This window comes from Pseudorca crassidens, chromosome 6 (assembly GCF_039906515.1).
Source record: "Pseudorca crassidens isolate mPseCra1 chromosome 6, mPseCra1.hap1, whole genome shotgun sequence".
In the NCBI taxonomy this organism is placed as follows: domain Eukaryota; kingdom Metazoa; phylum Chordata; class Mammalia; order Artiodactyla; family Delphinidae; genus Pseudorca; species Pseudorca crassidens.
In genome coordinates this window covers 44,389,051-44,405,913 of record NC_090301.1, presented here as the reverse complement: position 1 = coordinate 44,405,913, position 16,863 = coordinate 44,389,051, and the positions used below count along the sequence as shown (strand labels likewise).

At 37.3% G+C, this 16,863-nt stretch overlaps 2 protein-coding genes across 5 annotated transcripts in view; one reads left to right on the top strand and one right to left on the bottom strand.

The window, feature by feature from the left end:
• The window catches only part of ANKAR (ankyrin and armadillo repeat containing), an 88,331-nt gene extending 87,836 nt beyond the window's left edge, over positions 1–495 (top strand). Inside the window, exon 24 of the mRNA XM_067741227.1 lies at positions 113–495. Within this exon, the coding sequence (XP_067597328.1) occupies positions 113–357 (245 nt within the window). The 3' untranslated portion in view covers positions 358–495. The remainder of the gene's footprint in view (positions 1–112) is intronic.
• A 1,149-nt stretch (positions 496–1,644) lies between these two features.
• On the bottom strand, positions 1,645–15,427 carry OSGEPL1 (O-sialoglycoprotein endopeptidase like 1). Of its 4 annotated transcripts, none has more exons than XM_067741221.1 (9): positions 14,189–15,406; positions 12,636–12,876; positions 8,310–8,697; positions 7,313–7,517; positions 7,088–7,236; positions 5,833–5,963; positions 5,638–5,709; positions 4,076–4,182; positions 1,645–2,542 (listed from the first exon to the last, which is right to left on the bottom strand). In XM_067741221.1, exons 2-8 carry the CDS (start codon positions 12,854–12,856, stop codon positions 4,104–4,106), a joined length of 1,245 nt encoding a protein of 414 aa, XP_067597322.1. In that variant the 5' UTR covers positions 12,857–12,876; positions 14,189–15,406; the 3' UTR covers positions 1,645–2,542; positions 4,076–4,103. The 4 variants fall into 4 exon arrangements, 3 of the variants coding, with proteins under 3 accessions (XP_067597322.1, XP_067597323.1, XP_067597324.1); XM_067741222.1 differs by having other exon boundaries at positions 7,313–7,340; positions 14,189–15,403; XR_010944341.1 differs by lacking the exon at positions 5,638–5,709 and having other exon boundaries at positions 14,189–15,420.
• Positions 15,428–16,863: the final 1,436 nt, after the last annotated feature.

The window sequence follows — 16,863 nt, the reverse complement described above, 5'->3', positions numbered from 1 at the left end:
AGTATGTTTTAGTGAAGAAAACAGAAATATATAGAACTAAAAGCAATGAGACTATACCTAGGGTTCTTAGGCTTAAGAAAGAGGCACTTAATTGTGGCTCTCTAATTTTTAGGAAAAGAGCACCGAAGAAAATTAAAACCCAAAATTCAACCAAGAGATTCTTTGACTTTTATACCTCCTGTAACTAACTTCATGGGACTCTTCAAAACAAAAAAGACCACTGTTTCTCACAGTATTTTTTCCTTTTCATCTGCAATTTCATCAGATATCACAACTGTATCAAGACCAAGAATAGTGCTTTTGAGCCAACTTGGGAAACATGTACAGAAAGCTAATCCGGAGCCTGCAGAAGGCTAATTAAAAACATTTTAGTGTAAAAGGATTCCTGAGCAATCTTTTAAAATTTTTTATTTTTAATTGTGGTAAAATATACATAACTGAGTAACCTTTTTGAATGGAAGTTCTTGATATTGATACTTAACAAATTTTCCTTAGCATGTCTACTGGAATTTAACATCAGGTCAGAAATATGGTTTCAAAAAATAAGTAGAAGTTTCTCTAATAGAATGCCTGCACTTAAAACTATTAAGATATAGGGGCTTCCATGGTGGCGCAGTGGTTGGGAGTCCTCCTGCCGATGCAGGGGACCTGGCTTCGTGCCCTGGTTTGGGAGGATCCCACATGCCGCGGAGCGGCTGGGCCCGTGAGCCATGGCGGCTGAGCCTGCGCATCCGGAGCCTGTGCTCCACAACGGGAGAGGCCACAACAATGAGAGGCCCGCATACAGCGAAGAAAAGAAAAATAAAGAAAAAAAAAAAAACTATTACGATATAGCAACTCACACAAGTGGCACAATTAGTGTATATATCAAGTGTTAGAAACATTTTAAAATAAGAAACATTTTTAAATTGGTATGCTGGGCTAAAAAGACCTGATTCAAAGTAGCCTACATGTTAACACTCACTGTACTACCTTAAGATATTTAATGATAAATACTACAGGTACACGAGTCTTCTAAAATCTGAAATGTATGCTTTTAAAAACATTTTACTAAAGAAAAATCTGAAATCATTTCCCATCAAGCACAAAAGTATGGCTAAAAAGTGTGGCCACCACTGTTGACCATTCTCCATATGTACAGAGTATCTTTGGTTTGCAGCTGGAATAGATGACATTCTTTGTGGCTTAGAATCATGTGATGTCTTTGCCCAACCAGTATTGTTTCCAGTAGGTGCAAGTTTTGATGTATGTCTGCTTCTCACATACAGCAGCAAATGGATTTGATATAAAAGCTAACTAGGTTTCAGTGGGTCCTTTAAAGAGCCACCGTTTTTCTCTGTCCACTTTGCTCAATTGTCTCTATAGTCTACCTGGGCTGCAGTGAACACATACATTAATTAGCAGTTATTTTCTCCAACATGCCTTAACGTAACAGTAATGATGGTGGTGACTGCAGCTACAGGTACTCAGGGCTTTCTGTGTGCCACAGTCCAAAGCCTGTGCTCTTAACCACTGTACAATAAGAGACCTCTTTAATCTTCAAATCTGATTCAAAATTATCTTAATAGCTCTGAGTCACAACTTCCTGGTGGAATTCTGAGAAGAATGGCATATTTTATACTAGAAAGGGATAAATAATTCAAATGATACAAACCTGTGTCATTTATTCAGCACTGTTAATTCATATCATTGGAAACATTAAGCCTCTCTAGACATTCAAAAGATAAAAGCCTTTAGACAGCAAACTTTGAGCTTTAAAACTGGCTTCAGGTGGTTTCAAAGTTGATGATCAGGGTTTTTTTGCATTCAATAACAGACATTTCCTGAGTATCTAGGCCTAGCCGGGCCAACCTACCACGCTTAAAACTTTACAGTATTTCTCCTTAAGTACAGCCCCAAAGTACAGATTATGTTTATTACCCTGCACTTGCTTTTTATTTTTAAAAATTATACATAAGATGAGAAAGGCCTCAATATATAGAGAGTTTCAGCAAATTGCCTGCCTCTTACCTGTACTATAAGCTAACTGGCACACATGCTTACCAACATAGAGTTCAATGTTTCTCCCTTTCTCTTCCTTCCTTCTGGCTAAATACTGAAAGACCTAAATATATGGAATGCTTCCAGAATTTGCTTGTTTTTTTTATCTGTAGTTTACCTGATTTATATCATGAACTTAATTTTGACGTGTGTTTGTAGCATCTGGAATAGTTTTGATACTTTGAAATTTTAAGAACTTAGATTATAGATATTCCTATTTTATTTATTTATTTGGCTGCATTGGGTCTTCGTTTCTGTGCGAGGGCTTTCTCTGCTTGCGGCGAGCAGGGGCCACTCTTCATCGCGGTGCGCGGGCCTCTCACTGTCGCGGCCTCTCCTGTTGTGGAGCACAGGCTCCAGATGCACAGGCTCAGTAGTTGTGGCTCATGGGCCCAGTTGCTCCGCGGCATGTGGGATCCTCCCAGACCAGGGCTCGAACCCGTGTCCCCTGCATTGGCAGGCAGACTCTCAACCACTGCGCCACCAGGGAAGCCCGATATTCCTATTTTATAAAATTTGTGATGGTGGGAAAAAATTTTGGTCAATTTTCTTCATTAGTTTATATGCACTCTTATTGTAACAGTCAAAGGAAATACACTTTCTGTGAATTTAGATTCACATGATACAGAATACAAATCCAAATGTAAAAGGTGAATTCACAAACTAATAGTTTCTTCTAAATTATAGTTACAAACCAATTACATCATACCTATACCTCAACATCAAAGAATGTAAGCTTTATAAATGTTGCTGTTTCTATATGTTCTCTCATATAAATTATACTTCCAGGATAAAATGGAGGATCATAAAGCAATATCCTACGATCACAATTCTAGAAAAAAGAATTACTTATGGAATTTCCCAAAAGGGAATGTCACCATAAGGAAGGATTAAAATAAGAAATCTTTTCATTCTCGATTTTTATCCTTAACCTCTAGTTTCTCAATAAAGCAAGTCACTGATTAGAAAATTAACAATTTGATCCAGTATGGATGATGTAACATAGCAAAATCTCTCAAAGGACATTAAATAGTTAGTAGTATCATCCTTATATTCAAAGGACAGTACATTCAGTTATTTTAATCTGGGCAGGAAAAAAGTCATAAACTGTTATGATATCTGCAGTAAAAGTCAGAGTCAAAGGACATTACCCAAAAATAAAACAGCCCTTTTCACCTCATATATTTTCACTGATTAAATATACTTTCTAAAATAATGAATGTGAATATATGTGGCCAACTAAAAAGTACAATATACACTCGAGGGATTACTTGCATGTCATATTTCTTTTCTTTTTTTTTTTGAGGTACGCGGGCCTCTCACTGTTGTGGCCCCTCCCACTGCGGAGCACAGGCTCCAGACACGCAGGCTCAGCGGCCATGGCTCACGGGCCCAGCTGCTCCGCAGCATGTGGGATCTTCCCGGACCAGGGCACGAACCCGTGTCCCCTGCATCGGCAGGCGGACTCTCAACCACTGCGCCACCAGGGAAGCCCATGCTTCCCTGGTGTCATATTTCTTAAAATGTCATATTTCTTAAAATCCCATTTTAAGAAATGTATAGAAATCCCATTTGCTCCAGAGAAGATACCGAATAATATATATATTTTTATAATTACTAACATATATTCTTTTGTTTTGACTTAGAATTCTTGAGTTGACATGACTTTGACCTGGCTACCTTTCTAAAATTGCTCTCTCATTAGAAAAGTCAGGCTAATATATCCTGATATGAAAAAGGGGGGTAAAGATCTATGCCTGTATAATATGGGGCCAGGATTTAGCAGAATTGCTATATTTTTTCCAAGGTTTTTCTTTCTACTTGCCAATATCAGTATATTCTTTTTCCCACAAGATGTTTTATTTGGTTTTTGATAAAAAAAAACCTATACTCCCTTATAAGACTATAACATATTATTATAGTCTCTCAGAAGAGCAGGTTAACCATCAAACATAAAAAGGATAACAAAGAAAGTCTTGATGAACAATTAGTATTATATATTTGATATACAAAAAAATCAAAACTTTACTACTACCTTTAGGGATATTTTTGAAAAGCAAAAATCAAATCTTCATTTTTAATCGTGGTACTTTTATGGCAGCTTCTCCAACTTCTTTTGATATATCTGCTCCAAGAGGACATCTGCATCAAAATCAGACAAATCACATTATTTCAAATTATTTTACATTATTTGTTTACTGATCTGTTACTAGCTCTGCAAACTATCTGCTTAGAATTCTGACAAACAATATATGTATCTAGTGAATAACTGACTATATGTGATGGTGGTTCTTGAATCCATAAAAGTACAATAGGACCTCAAACCAGAATAATGGGTGAAGGAAGGCTAGAAATCTAAATTGGACAATTTTTTAAAACCACTTTGAGGTATAATTGACATGTTAAAAGCTATACATATTTAATGCATACAATTCAATGAGTTTGGGGTTGAGATGTTTTTGAAAGAGTTCTCTCTCAAATACTGTAAATAAATAAAAACTTGAAACAGAAAAAAATAACAAAAAGTTGCCTTATAATGCTCTACAAAGCTAACAGGGTAAAAACAGTTTACCATACAAAGTCAGACCTGCATTTATTCTAACTTCAGAAATTCTCCAGGTTTCAAAAGCTAGCTTGCTCCTTTTCTACCTTCCTTTGTCACTGGTGGCAGGAGAGGTCTTAGATCCTACCCTCTTTCTCTGTTCTTCCTCAGTAAATACTTTTGGCCTCAGATTTCTGCTTTTGTACAATGTTGCCCTATACAAAGCTTCAAATGGACCCCAACCTAAAAAAAGCCATCATCTCCAGCCTCAACACTGCCCACAAGAAGGCAGTGTTGGATCAGATGGTAGATTCTACCTGAGGCTAGGCCATCAACTTAAGGGATTCTTTCTACTAGTAGTTTAGTCACTACTAACTAAACTGTTCATTTATGATCAGCCTTAATAGTCTATGGTTCACGTAGGTATAGTTATGTACTAAAATGCTGAAAAGTTTAAAACAGCAGATGAAACACTGTTGAAAATAGAATTGTTAGATTATGAAACATAATCATGCTTTACTGTTTTTACTATTCCAGAATTAGCTTAAGACCAGAACTTGATAACAAACTGAAAAACTGTGCTACTCCTAGGAACTTTGATTTGGGAGAGGAAATAAGGCTTGCAGAAAACAGCTATCTTTTGGCCATTTCTCAGCTGCCTGTGGAGAAGTATACTCACGACCCAGTCTCCCAGCTGAATGCTTCTTGCACATTTTCCTTAAGTTTCCAGCACGGCAGCTGATGCTGAGATGGTCCTAACACTGCAAAAGTCCAGGTCATGGACATGGTTTCCATTCTGGTCCCCAATGAGGGAATTCATCATCCTTACCCACTGCCTGTTTCTAACCTATGCTTTGTCAACATTTATATAATTTAAGCTATAACAAAAATATTTCTTATAAGGTATCTAACGCTTAGGTTAAATGAAAAAAATTAATGTACTCTTTCTTCAAGTACCACCAGAGTGTCAATGAAAACCTCAAATATAAAAGCAAAATCCAGGCTTTGACTTTTACAATGCAACTTGCATAAAGATTATGAATGGTACCACGTACTTTGGCTCATAGCGGATGCCTTCTGTGCTGTGTAAAATGCCCAAGCCAGCACGCAATCTTTCAACACCATTCCTAAATAAGAATCAATAAAAATAAAATAACTAGCCCAAGATTTAAAGGAAGAAAATTTAGCATGATGAAATGGCAATTAATATTTACATAATTATGAGTGAAGCACAAACATCCATGGCCTACCACGCAATCATAACGCCATTGTCAGTGCACAGTCTGGGAGGAGGACACAACAAAGTGCATTGTGTTGCATCTGTCACGATTTCCAGAGCTTTTCGGATATGTAAGTTACTTGCAACGCCTCCAGATACAACCTGAAAAAGTTGAGAAAACCAAAATTAACAATATCACACATGAATATGAGCTAAGCTGTGAGCTAAACCCGGGGAAATTACCAGCATTATACAATAAGACAATATCACATTTTGGTAGGTGGGTAATGAGCAAGTGATATATCTATATAATAGACATTTGCAAAGGAAACAAAAGTCACCAACAATTTCAATATTACCATATGATCACTTTCATTTTTGTATTTTCTTCTAACCCTTTTCTCATTACAATCATAGTACAGTATTTTAGACCCTGCAGTTTTCACTTATAAGCATTTTTTTCATTTTACTACATAATTCTTAAACTATTACCTTTGATATTTGTGTAATATTCCATTTTGTGAACCTACCATTTAAATATTTTTCTCGCTTTACAATTTTCCAAAAATGAAGTTTAAGATACACAGGCAATTTATCAAGGCTTTTAAGCACATTTAAAGGGATTTCATCAAAGGAACATAAATCTGAAGGAAACAGCCTATTTTTCCTTCAATAATGACAGCAGTTATACTGCATTTTGTTTCATACTGTAAACCCTCTTTTAAATTCAATAAGATGCAGCCTTGAACTTTTTTGCCGCACAGGCTGTACAGATGTCCTATAAAGCTGCCAGGCCTGTACAGGGAATGGTTGTTAAAAGTTTTGTTTTGTTTTGAATTATTTATTTATTTATTTTTGGCTGCATTGGGTCTTCGTTGCTGCACGTGGGCTTTCTTTAGTTGCGGCGAGAGGTCTCCTCATTGCGGTGGCTTCTCTTGTTGCGAAGCACGGGCTCCAGGCGCGTGGGCTCAGTAGTTGTGGCTCACTGGATCTAGAGCACAGGCTCAGTAGTCGTGGTGCATGGGCTTAGTTGCTTCGCGGCATGTGGGATCTTCCCAGACCAGGGCTCGAACTCATGTCCCCTGTGTTAGCAGGCGGATTCTTAACCACTGCACCACCAGGGAAATCCCAATGGCTGTTAGTTTTTATTCTACGTGATTTCATACTGTCTGCGATAGCATATGGCATAAAGATCTTTTCATCCTATGCTTAGGGTCAATTAATCTCTGGGAAGAAAAGTAACATACTGTAAAGGATTACTACTATTCTAAAATTACAAAACTTACCAGTACTGCATTACTTTGACATAACAAGTCTCTCTGCTTGCAAAATAGAATAGCACGATGTGTTCTTTTTGCAATGTGGCAGGCTACTGTGTGCTGTACTGCAGCAGCAATATCTGCAGCTGAAGACAGGATTTGCCCCTTCTCAATACCTGCAGGAATGAGCAGGTATTTTTAGGTACAATCCAGTATTACTTATTTGTCCAACTTTACTAATTAGAAATATACCTTCTTCTTTTTCCTTTTGCATTATCATCTTATCAATAATGTGATGAAGTCCAGAAAAAGAAAAGTCACAATTTTTAGCATGTTGCATGGGAGGTTTGAAATCAAAATGCAGTTTATTTCCCTGTTTGGCCAAATGTTCTATAGCCTTCCCACCACTCATGGTGGAGCACTCTGGATGTTTTATTAAAGAAAGTCTTCTTGCTACCTATCAAAAACAAACAAAAATTTTTGTAATGTCATGAAACTGTACATTTTGAAACCAGGGTGCAAAGGAAATGAATTTTACCCTGGGTGAATAAGACATGCAATACTTTTACAAACATGGACCAGAACTGGTGGTCAGTCAAGACAGACAATCTTGCTGTTTCTGACAACCTGATCAATAGTGGCCAATCACTGCCTTCCTATCTACTTTTGCTCTTCTACTGGGGATGGAAAATAGGTTTGAAAATGACAATGACTGCTTAATGATGAACTTCAAAAATAAGAACCTGTCCTATTTCTTCCAATCATTTCAGCTGTTGGCAACAGGTTTTTTTTATAAGGCAGTAGGCTTTAAGATTCTAAAACAAAGGAAAAGAAATCTGCTTGTCAGTGGTGTCAGCAATTGTAACATTTAATAATAGAACTTTGTGCATCTTTAATGTCCTTGTGTTATCTTTATATATCCTCTTATTTCACTTTTTAAAGGTACATTACACTTCACAAAGCACTTTCTTTCATATATTATGTTATTTGATTAAAAAAAGTGTATATACAAACTATTTGAGCCTTTATATACTGATGTAAACCTCATATCATTTTATTCAGAATGGGTAAGAAGGGATCTTTTATAAAATTATGTACTACTCTTTTTTTGTTTACTACTGCACATAAGTTTTTTTAGTCTAATATATTATTCAGAAATATTTAGATGAATAGCAGTAGTGTATCTATTACTATTTAGCTGAAATAGATACCTTAACAAAAAAGAATAGAGATATTAATTCTTAATTACCTTGTCAAGCATGTCACCTGGCGCTATATCCAAAGACTTTCCAAGAAGCAGAAAATCTGAAACTCCTCTAACTAATGCCAAAAGACAATGACCTCCTGAAATCAAAAGAACTAAAAAAGGAAATTCTACTTTATTTGTCAACCTAATAGTAAGTGCATGAGCCTCCATATGATGAATGGGAATGAAGGGCTTTTTTAACTGGTCTACCAGTTGTAAGCTAAATGATAAGCCTACACCCAGGCTTAAAGCAAGTCCTGGTTTTATGGTAGTTGCAATTGCTGAGAGTTCACTTGGAGAGACTTTACTGGCAGAGAGAGCTTCTTGCACTATGCGTTGAATATTTTCTCTATGAAGCTGTTGAGCTACTGGAGGAATAATCCCACCTGTTCTGAAAGATATAAAAAAAACAGCTTTTTATAATTTTAAGATTATAAAAATAGAGAAAGAAAAAGTATATATTATGGCTGAAGGCATGTTTTCAAATTAACCATTATATAGCTAAACACATTAGTAAGTCAAGTATTTTCAAATTATGTGTGCCTTATAATGTACAGTACATTATAAGAACTCACCATGCAGTGATTAAGGATGTTATTTAATGTCTCTAACTTTTCAAAACTGTATACAACAAACTCCTATGGATTTGTTTCTTGATAAATGAAATCACCAAAATAATTCTGAGAAGCATTCTAAGGAACGAGTCTTGAATAAGGAAAGGACAGGATAAAACTGGATTTTAGGAAAATTAATCTATCTGACTGGAAGAAAAGAAATACTAACAGAGAGAAACATGAAGACAGTTTTGTGAAGAAGACGAGTTTATTTTTAAACACACTGCACTTGAGCTCATGGTAGGACAGCAGACAGCTTGAAATCCTGAAATAAAGTTTGGGAATCCAGTCTTTAATTGGATTGGTAATTTTGATTTTTGGTCCATATAGGACAAGCAGTGGATGACCACTCCAAATGTCAAGAATAAAGAATTAGAAGGCAAAGTTGTTAGCAAAAAATTAGCCAGCATGTGACTGATCAGAGAGGCAGAGCAAAAATATAGAGAGTCTGCAAGATATACCTCTAATCTCAAAAAAAACCCCTTCAAATATTGATGTTGTAAGATCTATATACACGGCATTCAATGAATATTTAATAGTTAAAATATGTACTGTGTCAGTCAATGAGGGCAATATTTAAAAGAAATGATCTTATTTCAACACATCCATAATATAATACCATTTTCCTTAATTCTTCAAAGAGACTTTTTCTCCTATATTCCTCAATTCTGTTAATGGCATCAATAACCTCCTAATCACTTGGGTTTCCAGGCTTATCTTTATCTCCTTTCTTTCCCTTACTTTCCACTTTTAATTAAGTTTATCACCATTGATAAGGTCAGCACTGTCCCACTGCCACCAAGTTCGAAAAGCTCTCATTAACTCAGTCTATTCAAAGCCTTCTAACTGTACTTCCCTAGATACATTCTCTGATCCTTGGAATTGTTCTGTATGGTGTTGCCAGAAAAAAAGCACAGTGCTGACCTCATCACTCACCTACTCAAAAGCTTTTACTTTCTTGGAATTTGGGAGACTTTAAATCCAAATCCTCTCCCTCCTACTCATTTCTTCCTCCTCCCACTTGCCTACTCCCCTTCCTTTCTGTGCCTCTTCTATGTATTATCTTCTAAGGATTATGCTAAGCATCAGAGACAGAAGAGATGAATAAGACCATGGCTTTATTCTCAAAGAATTAATTATGATTAATAAAATCATTAATTAATAATCAAATAATAATTTGTAGACAGTATGGAAAGTGGATGATTAAAGAACAAAGCTAATAAAGAGGCAGTGAAACCATTTAGCCTCAAGACTGGAGCCAAGAGTCCAGGCAAGAGACAATAAGGGCTTGAACTAAGTGGAAAGTGGGAGGAAAAGTTTCAAGAAACATTTGGGAGGTAGATTTACTATGACTAGGTGACTGATTTGGGTACAGAGTGGTGAGGGAGAAGTCAAGATTGTCCTTCAGGTCTCTGGCTCGAAAGAAAGAACTCCTCTTCCAAGCAATCCTCTATTATTGCACTTGCCATGCTGTTTTACAATGACCTATTTACCTATCTGCCTTCTTCACTTTATAGTAGTAAGAGAAGTACTATTGTTACTAGTAATAGGTAGGTTTTTTTGAGCCCTTGCTATTTTGTCAAGACTGCACTAAATGCTTTAAAAGAATTCACATTTAACCTTCACAACAATATTATAAGCTGGTTGTCATTATTATCCCCATTTCACAGATAAGGACACTAAGACATAGAAAATGGTGCAAGGTCTCAAAACTAGTCAGTGGCTGGGCTTCTCTGGTGGCGCAGTGGTTGAGAGTCCGCCTACTGATGCAGGGGACACGGGTTCGTGCCCCGGTCCGGGAAGATCCCACATGCCGCGGAGTGGCTGGGCCCGTGAGCCATGGCCGCTGAGCCTGCATGTCCGAAGCCTGTGCTCCGCAACAGCAGAGGCCACAACAGTGAGAGGCCCGCGTACCGCAAAAAAAAAACCAAAAAAAACTAGTCAGTGGCTGAACCAGAATGTAAACCACTTTATATGGTAAGCTGCTCAGAGGAAAGGATCATATATATGTACCCACAGTGCCTCAGATGCTGCCTTGCAATTGTAGGTATTCAATAAATAATGAGATGCGCTGAGGAGATGGTACCAAATAGTTTATTTGCTTATATATTCCTCTCAAGTGACTCACGCGCTAGCTAAACTAAGTGTTTGCCCAGTACCTTCTCACCTCTTTGCCTTTGCCAGTGATGCTCTCTCAGCCTACAATATTCTTTCCATCCTCTTTCATTGAAGGCCTAACTATCTCTCAAGGCCACTGACCCCTGCAACATGTCATGTGCTATGCTGGGCACTAGGCATAGTGTAGTGGTTAATACAGACGCAGCCCCTGTCACCATGGAGCTGAGAGTCTATTGGGGGAAAGACTGTACATAAGTAAACAAACATAAAAATTATGAAAAGAATTATGAGGAAAATATGCAGGATATGGTATATAGAATAAACAGGGTGGGAGTACCTAATTTAGATTAAGTGGTTAGGGTAGGCCTTTCTGTGCAGCTAACATTTACATGTTCAAATGTCCAATACACCCCAAAATAATGAAAGAACTGTAAAACTGAGGCATGGTAATAAGTTATTGTCTGCACTACTTCTTTGATACTCACTTTATGCTGCCTTGCACTGCTAACTTTCCTTGTAGGTCTACATAACATGTCTCAAAGATTAGGTTAAGCTTCTTAAAGGCAAGGACTTGTTAGTATTTCACTGTGCCTTATTAAGACCTAACACAGTCCCTTTCGTATAATACGTAACCATCAGAGGCCTACTCTGCCTCTTCACGTATACTATTTCTAATATTCTGTATTATTTCTATTATGCACCCCACAATCCTATAAGATAGACATTATCTTTCCCATTTTATGGATGTGAAAACAGAATCAGAGAGGATCAGGAACTTCCCAAGTCAGAACCAATACCAATCACTAATTCATGATTCACACACAGGTTTGTGATCTCAAAACACCAAACTTTTTCACTATTCAGATGTTGTAAATTAATGGCTTGACAGCATATCTGAACTGTATGGTATTTTAATAAATCTGAATTACCTACTAATTTTTAAAATCTGGGAGATATTACCGTAACATTCTGGATTTCCATTTTCTCTTGAAAATTCTGATAATCAAATAACATAAGGCCTACATTCTTGCATGGCAACAACTGGCTGGAGCTGAGTAGTGACCTATAGATATTTTCCACATTATACCCAGCCTACCTATTTATGTAACCTGCCCGGTGGCCCTCTGGAAAAATCTGAGTTTATACACCTGGCACCATTCTGTGCTTTAATACAACAGTATATTGTTATTTAAGTACCAATATGAATTATATGTGTAAATGTGAATAGGATTTTCTTTTGCAGTGATTAACACAGGCTAGAAGTCAGGTCATACTTTCCTAGGACTTCAGTTGAGACCATGAAACATAACAGGTGGACAAAAGAGAAAAAGGCATGAGGGGAAATCATGGATAAATATTGGAGTTTAGTTTCTTTTTGGCAACAGGATTAGCTAAGGTTGGGACCTTATTGTGGAGCTCCTTAAAAGCCAGGTTGAGGGGTTTAAGGTTTTTCTACGGCAGTTATTAGAAACTTTTGCATGAAAGAAGAAATTAGTTCTTAAAATTTAACTTTTGTATGTAATAAATACAAAAAAAAAATTATTTCATTTTATTTTTCCAAAAAAAAGTGGAAACTACCGAGATAATGTCTACTCACTTTAAATGAACTTCGGTTTGGGAATGTATTGCTTCTCCCAAAACATTTCCGGTTTCATCCACCACAGCAGCTGCTGTATCATCACAACTGGTTTCAATTCCCAAAACTAGTTTATGAAGAAATAGTTTTCCAGGATGAAAATTAAAACTTCTTAGAAATTCATACATATTCCTTTTTGATGGTTTAGAAAAAACTCCTGCTGTCTTATTCAATATTAGCATATTTACTGTATAGATAATTCCTGGAAAAGAATTAAAGAAACAAACTATTATTTGGAACTGACATTAGCCACTAGCCCATTCAGTAAAGCAAAATTCCAAAAACTTGGTTTATTTTTCAATATATAGTTTTATAAAAATTTAGGAAAGGTTTGTAAAGGTTAGCAAAAAATTTTAGTCTGTAGAAATCTGTTAATATAAATAACAGTATGAATGAATATAATGCTCTTTAAGAGGGAAAACAGATATAAAATTTTTATTATTACTATTACTTGCATGCTGTTCTTACCAAACTATTGATTATTCTTTATAAAACAGCTAATGTTACAGTACAACAGCTGCATGGATAGTCCTTGGAAAAGTGCTATTCATTTTTTATAGCTAAAATTAAGACAAAATGTGGTTTAAAAAAAATCAGTAAGGGCAAAATGGAACTGATGAAAATCAATGCATTCCATTTCCTAGAAACACCTTTCAAAAGAAAAATTTAATCATTTGGTCGGAAAACAATAGTTCACATAAAACACAAAGTAAGATTTAGTCGTCTAAGTTTAGAAACAAGTGTTCTCATAAAGCTCATCTTTTTGCCTGCGCGGCCATGGCTCACGGGCCTAGCCGCTCCGCGGCATGTGGGATCTTCCCGGACCAGGGCACGAACCCGTGTCCCCTGCATCGGCAGGCGGAGTCTCAACCACTGCGCCACCAGGGAAGCCCTCATAAAGCTCATTTTAAAAGAGCATCTCAACTAAAACAACCGTAACCTAATACCTATTTTATCCATTAATTACAGTTGTTTGAATTAAATCTCCATTTTTGCCACAGATTTATCATAATAGGGATCTCCCCAAATCCTCTTTGCCCCCAATAACAGCAGTCCATCATTAAAGCACCCTGGTTTTTTCACACTGCCAAATATCTAGTCTCATGCCTCCCAAATCACCTGTTCTAGAACCTTCTAGATATTTAAGTAGGCTCTTTCCCTATCACACTAATGGACAAAATGGAAAAAAATAAAAGAGCGAATATTGGAACTTTTATTGTTCCACAGGAGCAGAGGGCATCCAGGGATTAGAGATAAGCGACCTATTCACAGAGGACCCCTGCAGAGCATGCAGCCCCAACAGACGCGCCACGAGAAATTAGACTTATAGTCACTAAATCCAGCCAAGGAGGCTTGTGCGAAGCCCTCCTCGTTCGGGCCAGGAAGGATCCCAAGCGAACCCTGGGCACTTGGCCAGCGCTGGTCTCTGCTCTAAGGCGAGGGACTCTGACTGGAACCGCTTTTCCAGGCGCGCGAAAGCATCAGTGGAGAGAGGGCTGAGCTGTTTCACCCACCTTCCTCGTGAACGACAGTAACTAGTACTCGTCTACTTTCCGCAGCAAAGCCGATCGACCGCCCTTTCCTAGGTGCAAGGAAGCCCGAACCTGTCGCCCCGGAAGTGATGTCATCAACACGGAGCCCGCGTCCCGTCGCCAGGGTCAGCTGGTATTCCCCTAGAAGGCGTCACTCTTCGAGTAAATATAAGCACAAAGGCTCTCATTCCCCAGATGGTGCGCTCAAGCAATTCTCCCAGATTTGTAGGTAAGAATACTATAAGGTCACACGGCTAGTGACTGATCTAGTGGAGACCGAGCACAGATTCGACTACATAACATTTAGTTCTAAACACTATGCTACGTTAAAAGAAAAAAAAAATTTTGCCTTAGGCTGCAATTTGGACACCACTGAGAGAAAAGTATGACTTTGCTTACTCTGGAGGTAAAGTATGTACTTCAGCATAGTATGTACCTCCTTGTACCTCTTGTACCTCCTTCAGTCTTTTGTTTTTATTTGTATGTGAACTTGTTACCATTTGAATAGATTTATCCCAATCTGTTTTTCTTCCCGGCTAGGCGCTAAGATTTTACTGAACAAGGACTTTATAAATGCAAGGTTGGACAGGGCTGGCACATGTATCTGCGCCTTGCATGGTGTGAAGCTCTTGGTATGAGGTAGGGAAGTCACAGTTATGGTCTAGTGGCAGATGTGTAATTCATGATTTCCAGATATGTAAATTTATAATTATCAGGACATTAGTAAGAATTTTTAAGGTAGAACTTAGGTTTATCAAAAATTTCATTTATGTGACAATAATAACCATAATTAATAATAAAGTGGCACTTACTATGTGCCAGGCACTGTTGCAGATTAATTAATCCTCACAACAATCGCATGAGGTAGTTACTGTCCTCATTTTGCAGATGAGACAACTGGACCATAGAGTTTGGGTGATTTGCAGATTACACAGCTTGTAAGTGCAGAGCTAGTATTAGAAGTCAGGCCATCTGCTCTGGAGTCTTGTTTTCAAACTGACAGAAGATTAAATAGTTCATATTTTCCCTAGGATGTGTTGTTGACCCAAAAGAGGAAAAAAGAAAACTTAAGACCTAAAGGTTAAGAAAAAGTAGTCATCCTGATTGCATATGATAGGGCAGGAGTTATTTTCTTATACACTGTGATCTATTCTGAACATAAAATCATTCCTGTCTGGCATTGTTTTTCTTGCAACTTGAATTACTTTGTTCCAGTACTCTCCTGTGCTGTTTAGAGTTATCCCTGTTGTGTTTGGTAGTATCAATAGTAGAATCCTTAACTGGGCACTCTTGGCTGGTGCTGAGTCTGAATGCTGCATTATGTGAAAGAGCCAAACTTTAGGACACATTAGGAAGATATTTTATTCTTTGTTTGAGTGCATGTGGGTGGTAGAAAGAAATGGTACTTACACCAGGTCCCACATATTTGGCAAGTGAAGGTATAAAGCTTTCATGTTCTTTATCGTACTGGAGAAGTTATTGCGGGAAAGGCATGCTCTCTGGGGCTTGTCTGAGCTTTCATGCAGATCACATCATATGGTTTGAATGCCACATTCATGGGCGTTCTCAAGAAAATATGGCTTAACCACTGTAACTTCAACTTGAATTGAGAGCTCTGAATCTAAATATGTTCACTTTGTCTCTGCTATTGCTTAGCTTTCCATTTGTAAACTTAAGAGGAAAACTTTATATAGAAGAATCTCTACAATACTCATTCCCTAATTATGTCTTACTAAACTGGATTTCATTTTCACATATCACATATTTATTGGTTCTTTCCTTTGTGCTAGGCAGTTTATTAGTTGTTAGGGATCAAAGATAAAATCCATTTTCTATTTTCAAGGAACTGAGTCTAATAATAGGCAATTACAATACAGCATTATGGAAAATGTGCATTGAGAGAAAAGTTGCAGGGGAAGGCGGTATCCACAGTCTAGCAGGACCATGGTGTGATGACTGGGTTTCAACATCTGATTCTTTTCTTAGGTTGAAATTGGTTTATCAGATCTGGAAGTGACTGGACTCTGTAGTGCTGAGTCACACACTCAATTTGCTAAGAAACTGCTATGTAAAACCCATAATACTAATGTATTAACTTAAGGGAAATGATGGAGGGTCTAGGATAGTTGAGCTTGCTGATCCTTACCTTCTCTGTGTTGATCAAATTACAATGAAAGCCAGATCCAAATTATAACGATTGTTTAGCACGATGGAATGGAAGCAATAGAAATGAGTTTGGTGCTTTTAACAGCTAATATTTCAGGCCTGATGCACCCCTTTCCACTTGAGTCACATACCTGCCTTATGTTCTTCATAGGTTGGATTGTGCTAAAAATACACTGTCATTTGCCTTTCTCTTCTTAAAGTTTCTTTGCTGACAAATATTTTTTGATGTGGAACATTCTTTCATTAATGGTAATACCATCAATCAGGTATCATCTTTGGAATATATTTTGCTTTTTATTTCGTTTGCAGAACGATTATGCTTATTTTACAAATTTACTGCTTTTTAAAAATTGTGTTAAAATATATGTTAACAAAATCACCATTTTAAACAGTTCAGTGGCAATAAGTACATTCACATTGTTGTGCAGCGGTCACTACCATCCATCTCCAAAACTTTTTCATCTTCCCCAGCTGAAACTCTGTATCCATTA

Bases quoted from the DNA above. Each gene is read 5' to 3' on its own strand.
- OSGEPL1 (XM_067741221.1), bottom strand. From the start codon at position 12,856: ATGCTAATATTGAATAAGACAGCAGGAGTTTTTTCTAAACCATCAAAA. The intron at 7,237-7,312 runs GTATATTTCTAA...TCATTCCTGCAG, and splicing joins GCAAAAGGAAAAAGAAGAAG to GTATTGAGAAGGGGCAAATC. The intron at 5,710-5,832 runs GTAGGCCATGGA...ATTCTTATTTAG, and splicing joins AATGGCGTTATGATTGCGTG to GAATGGTGTTGAAAGATTGC.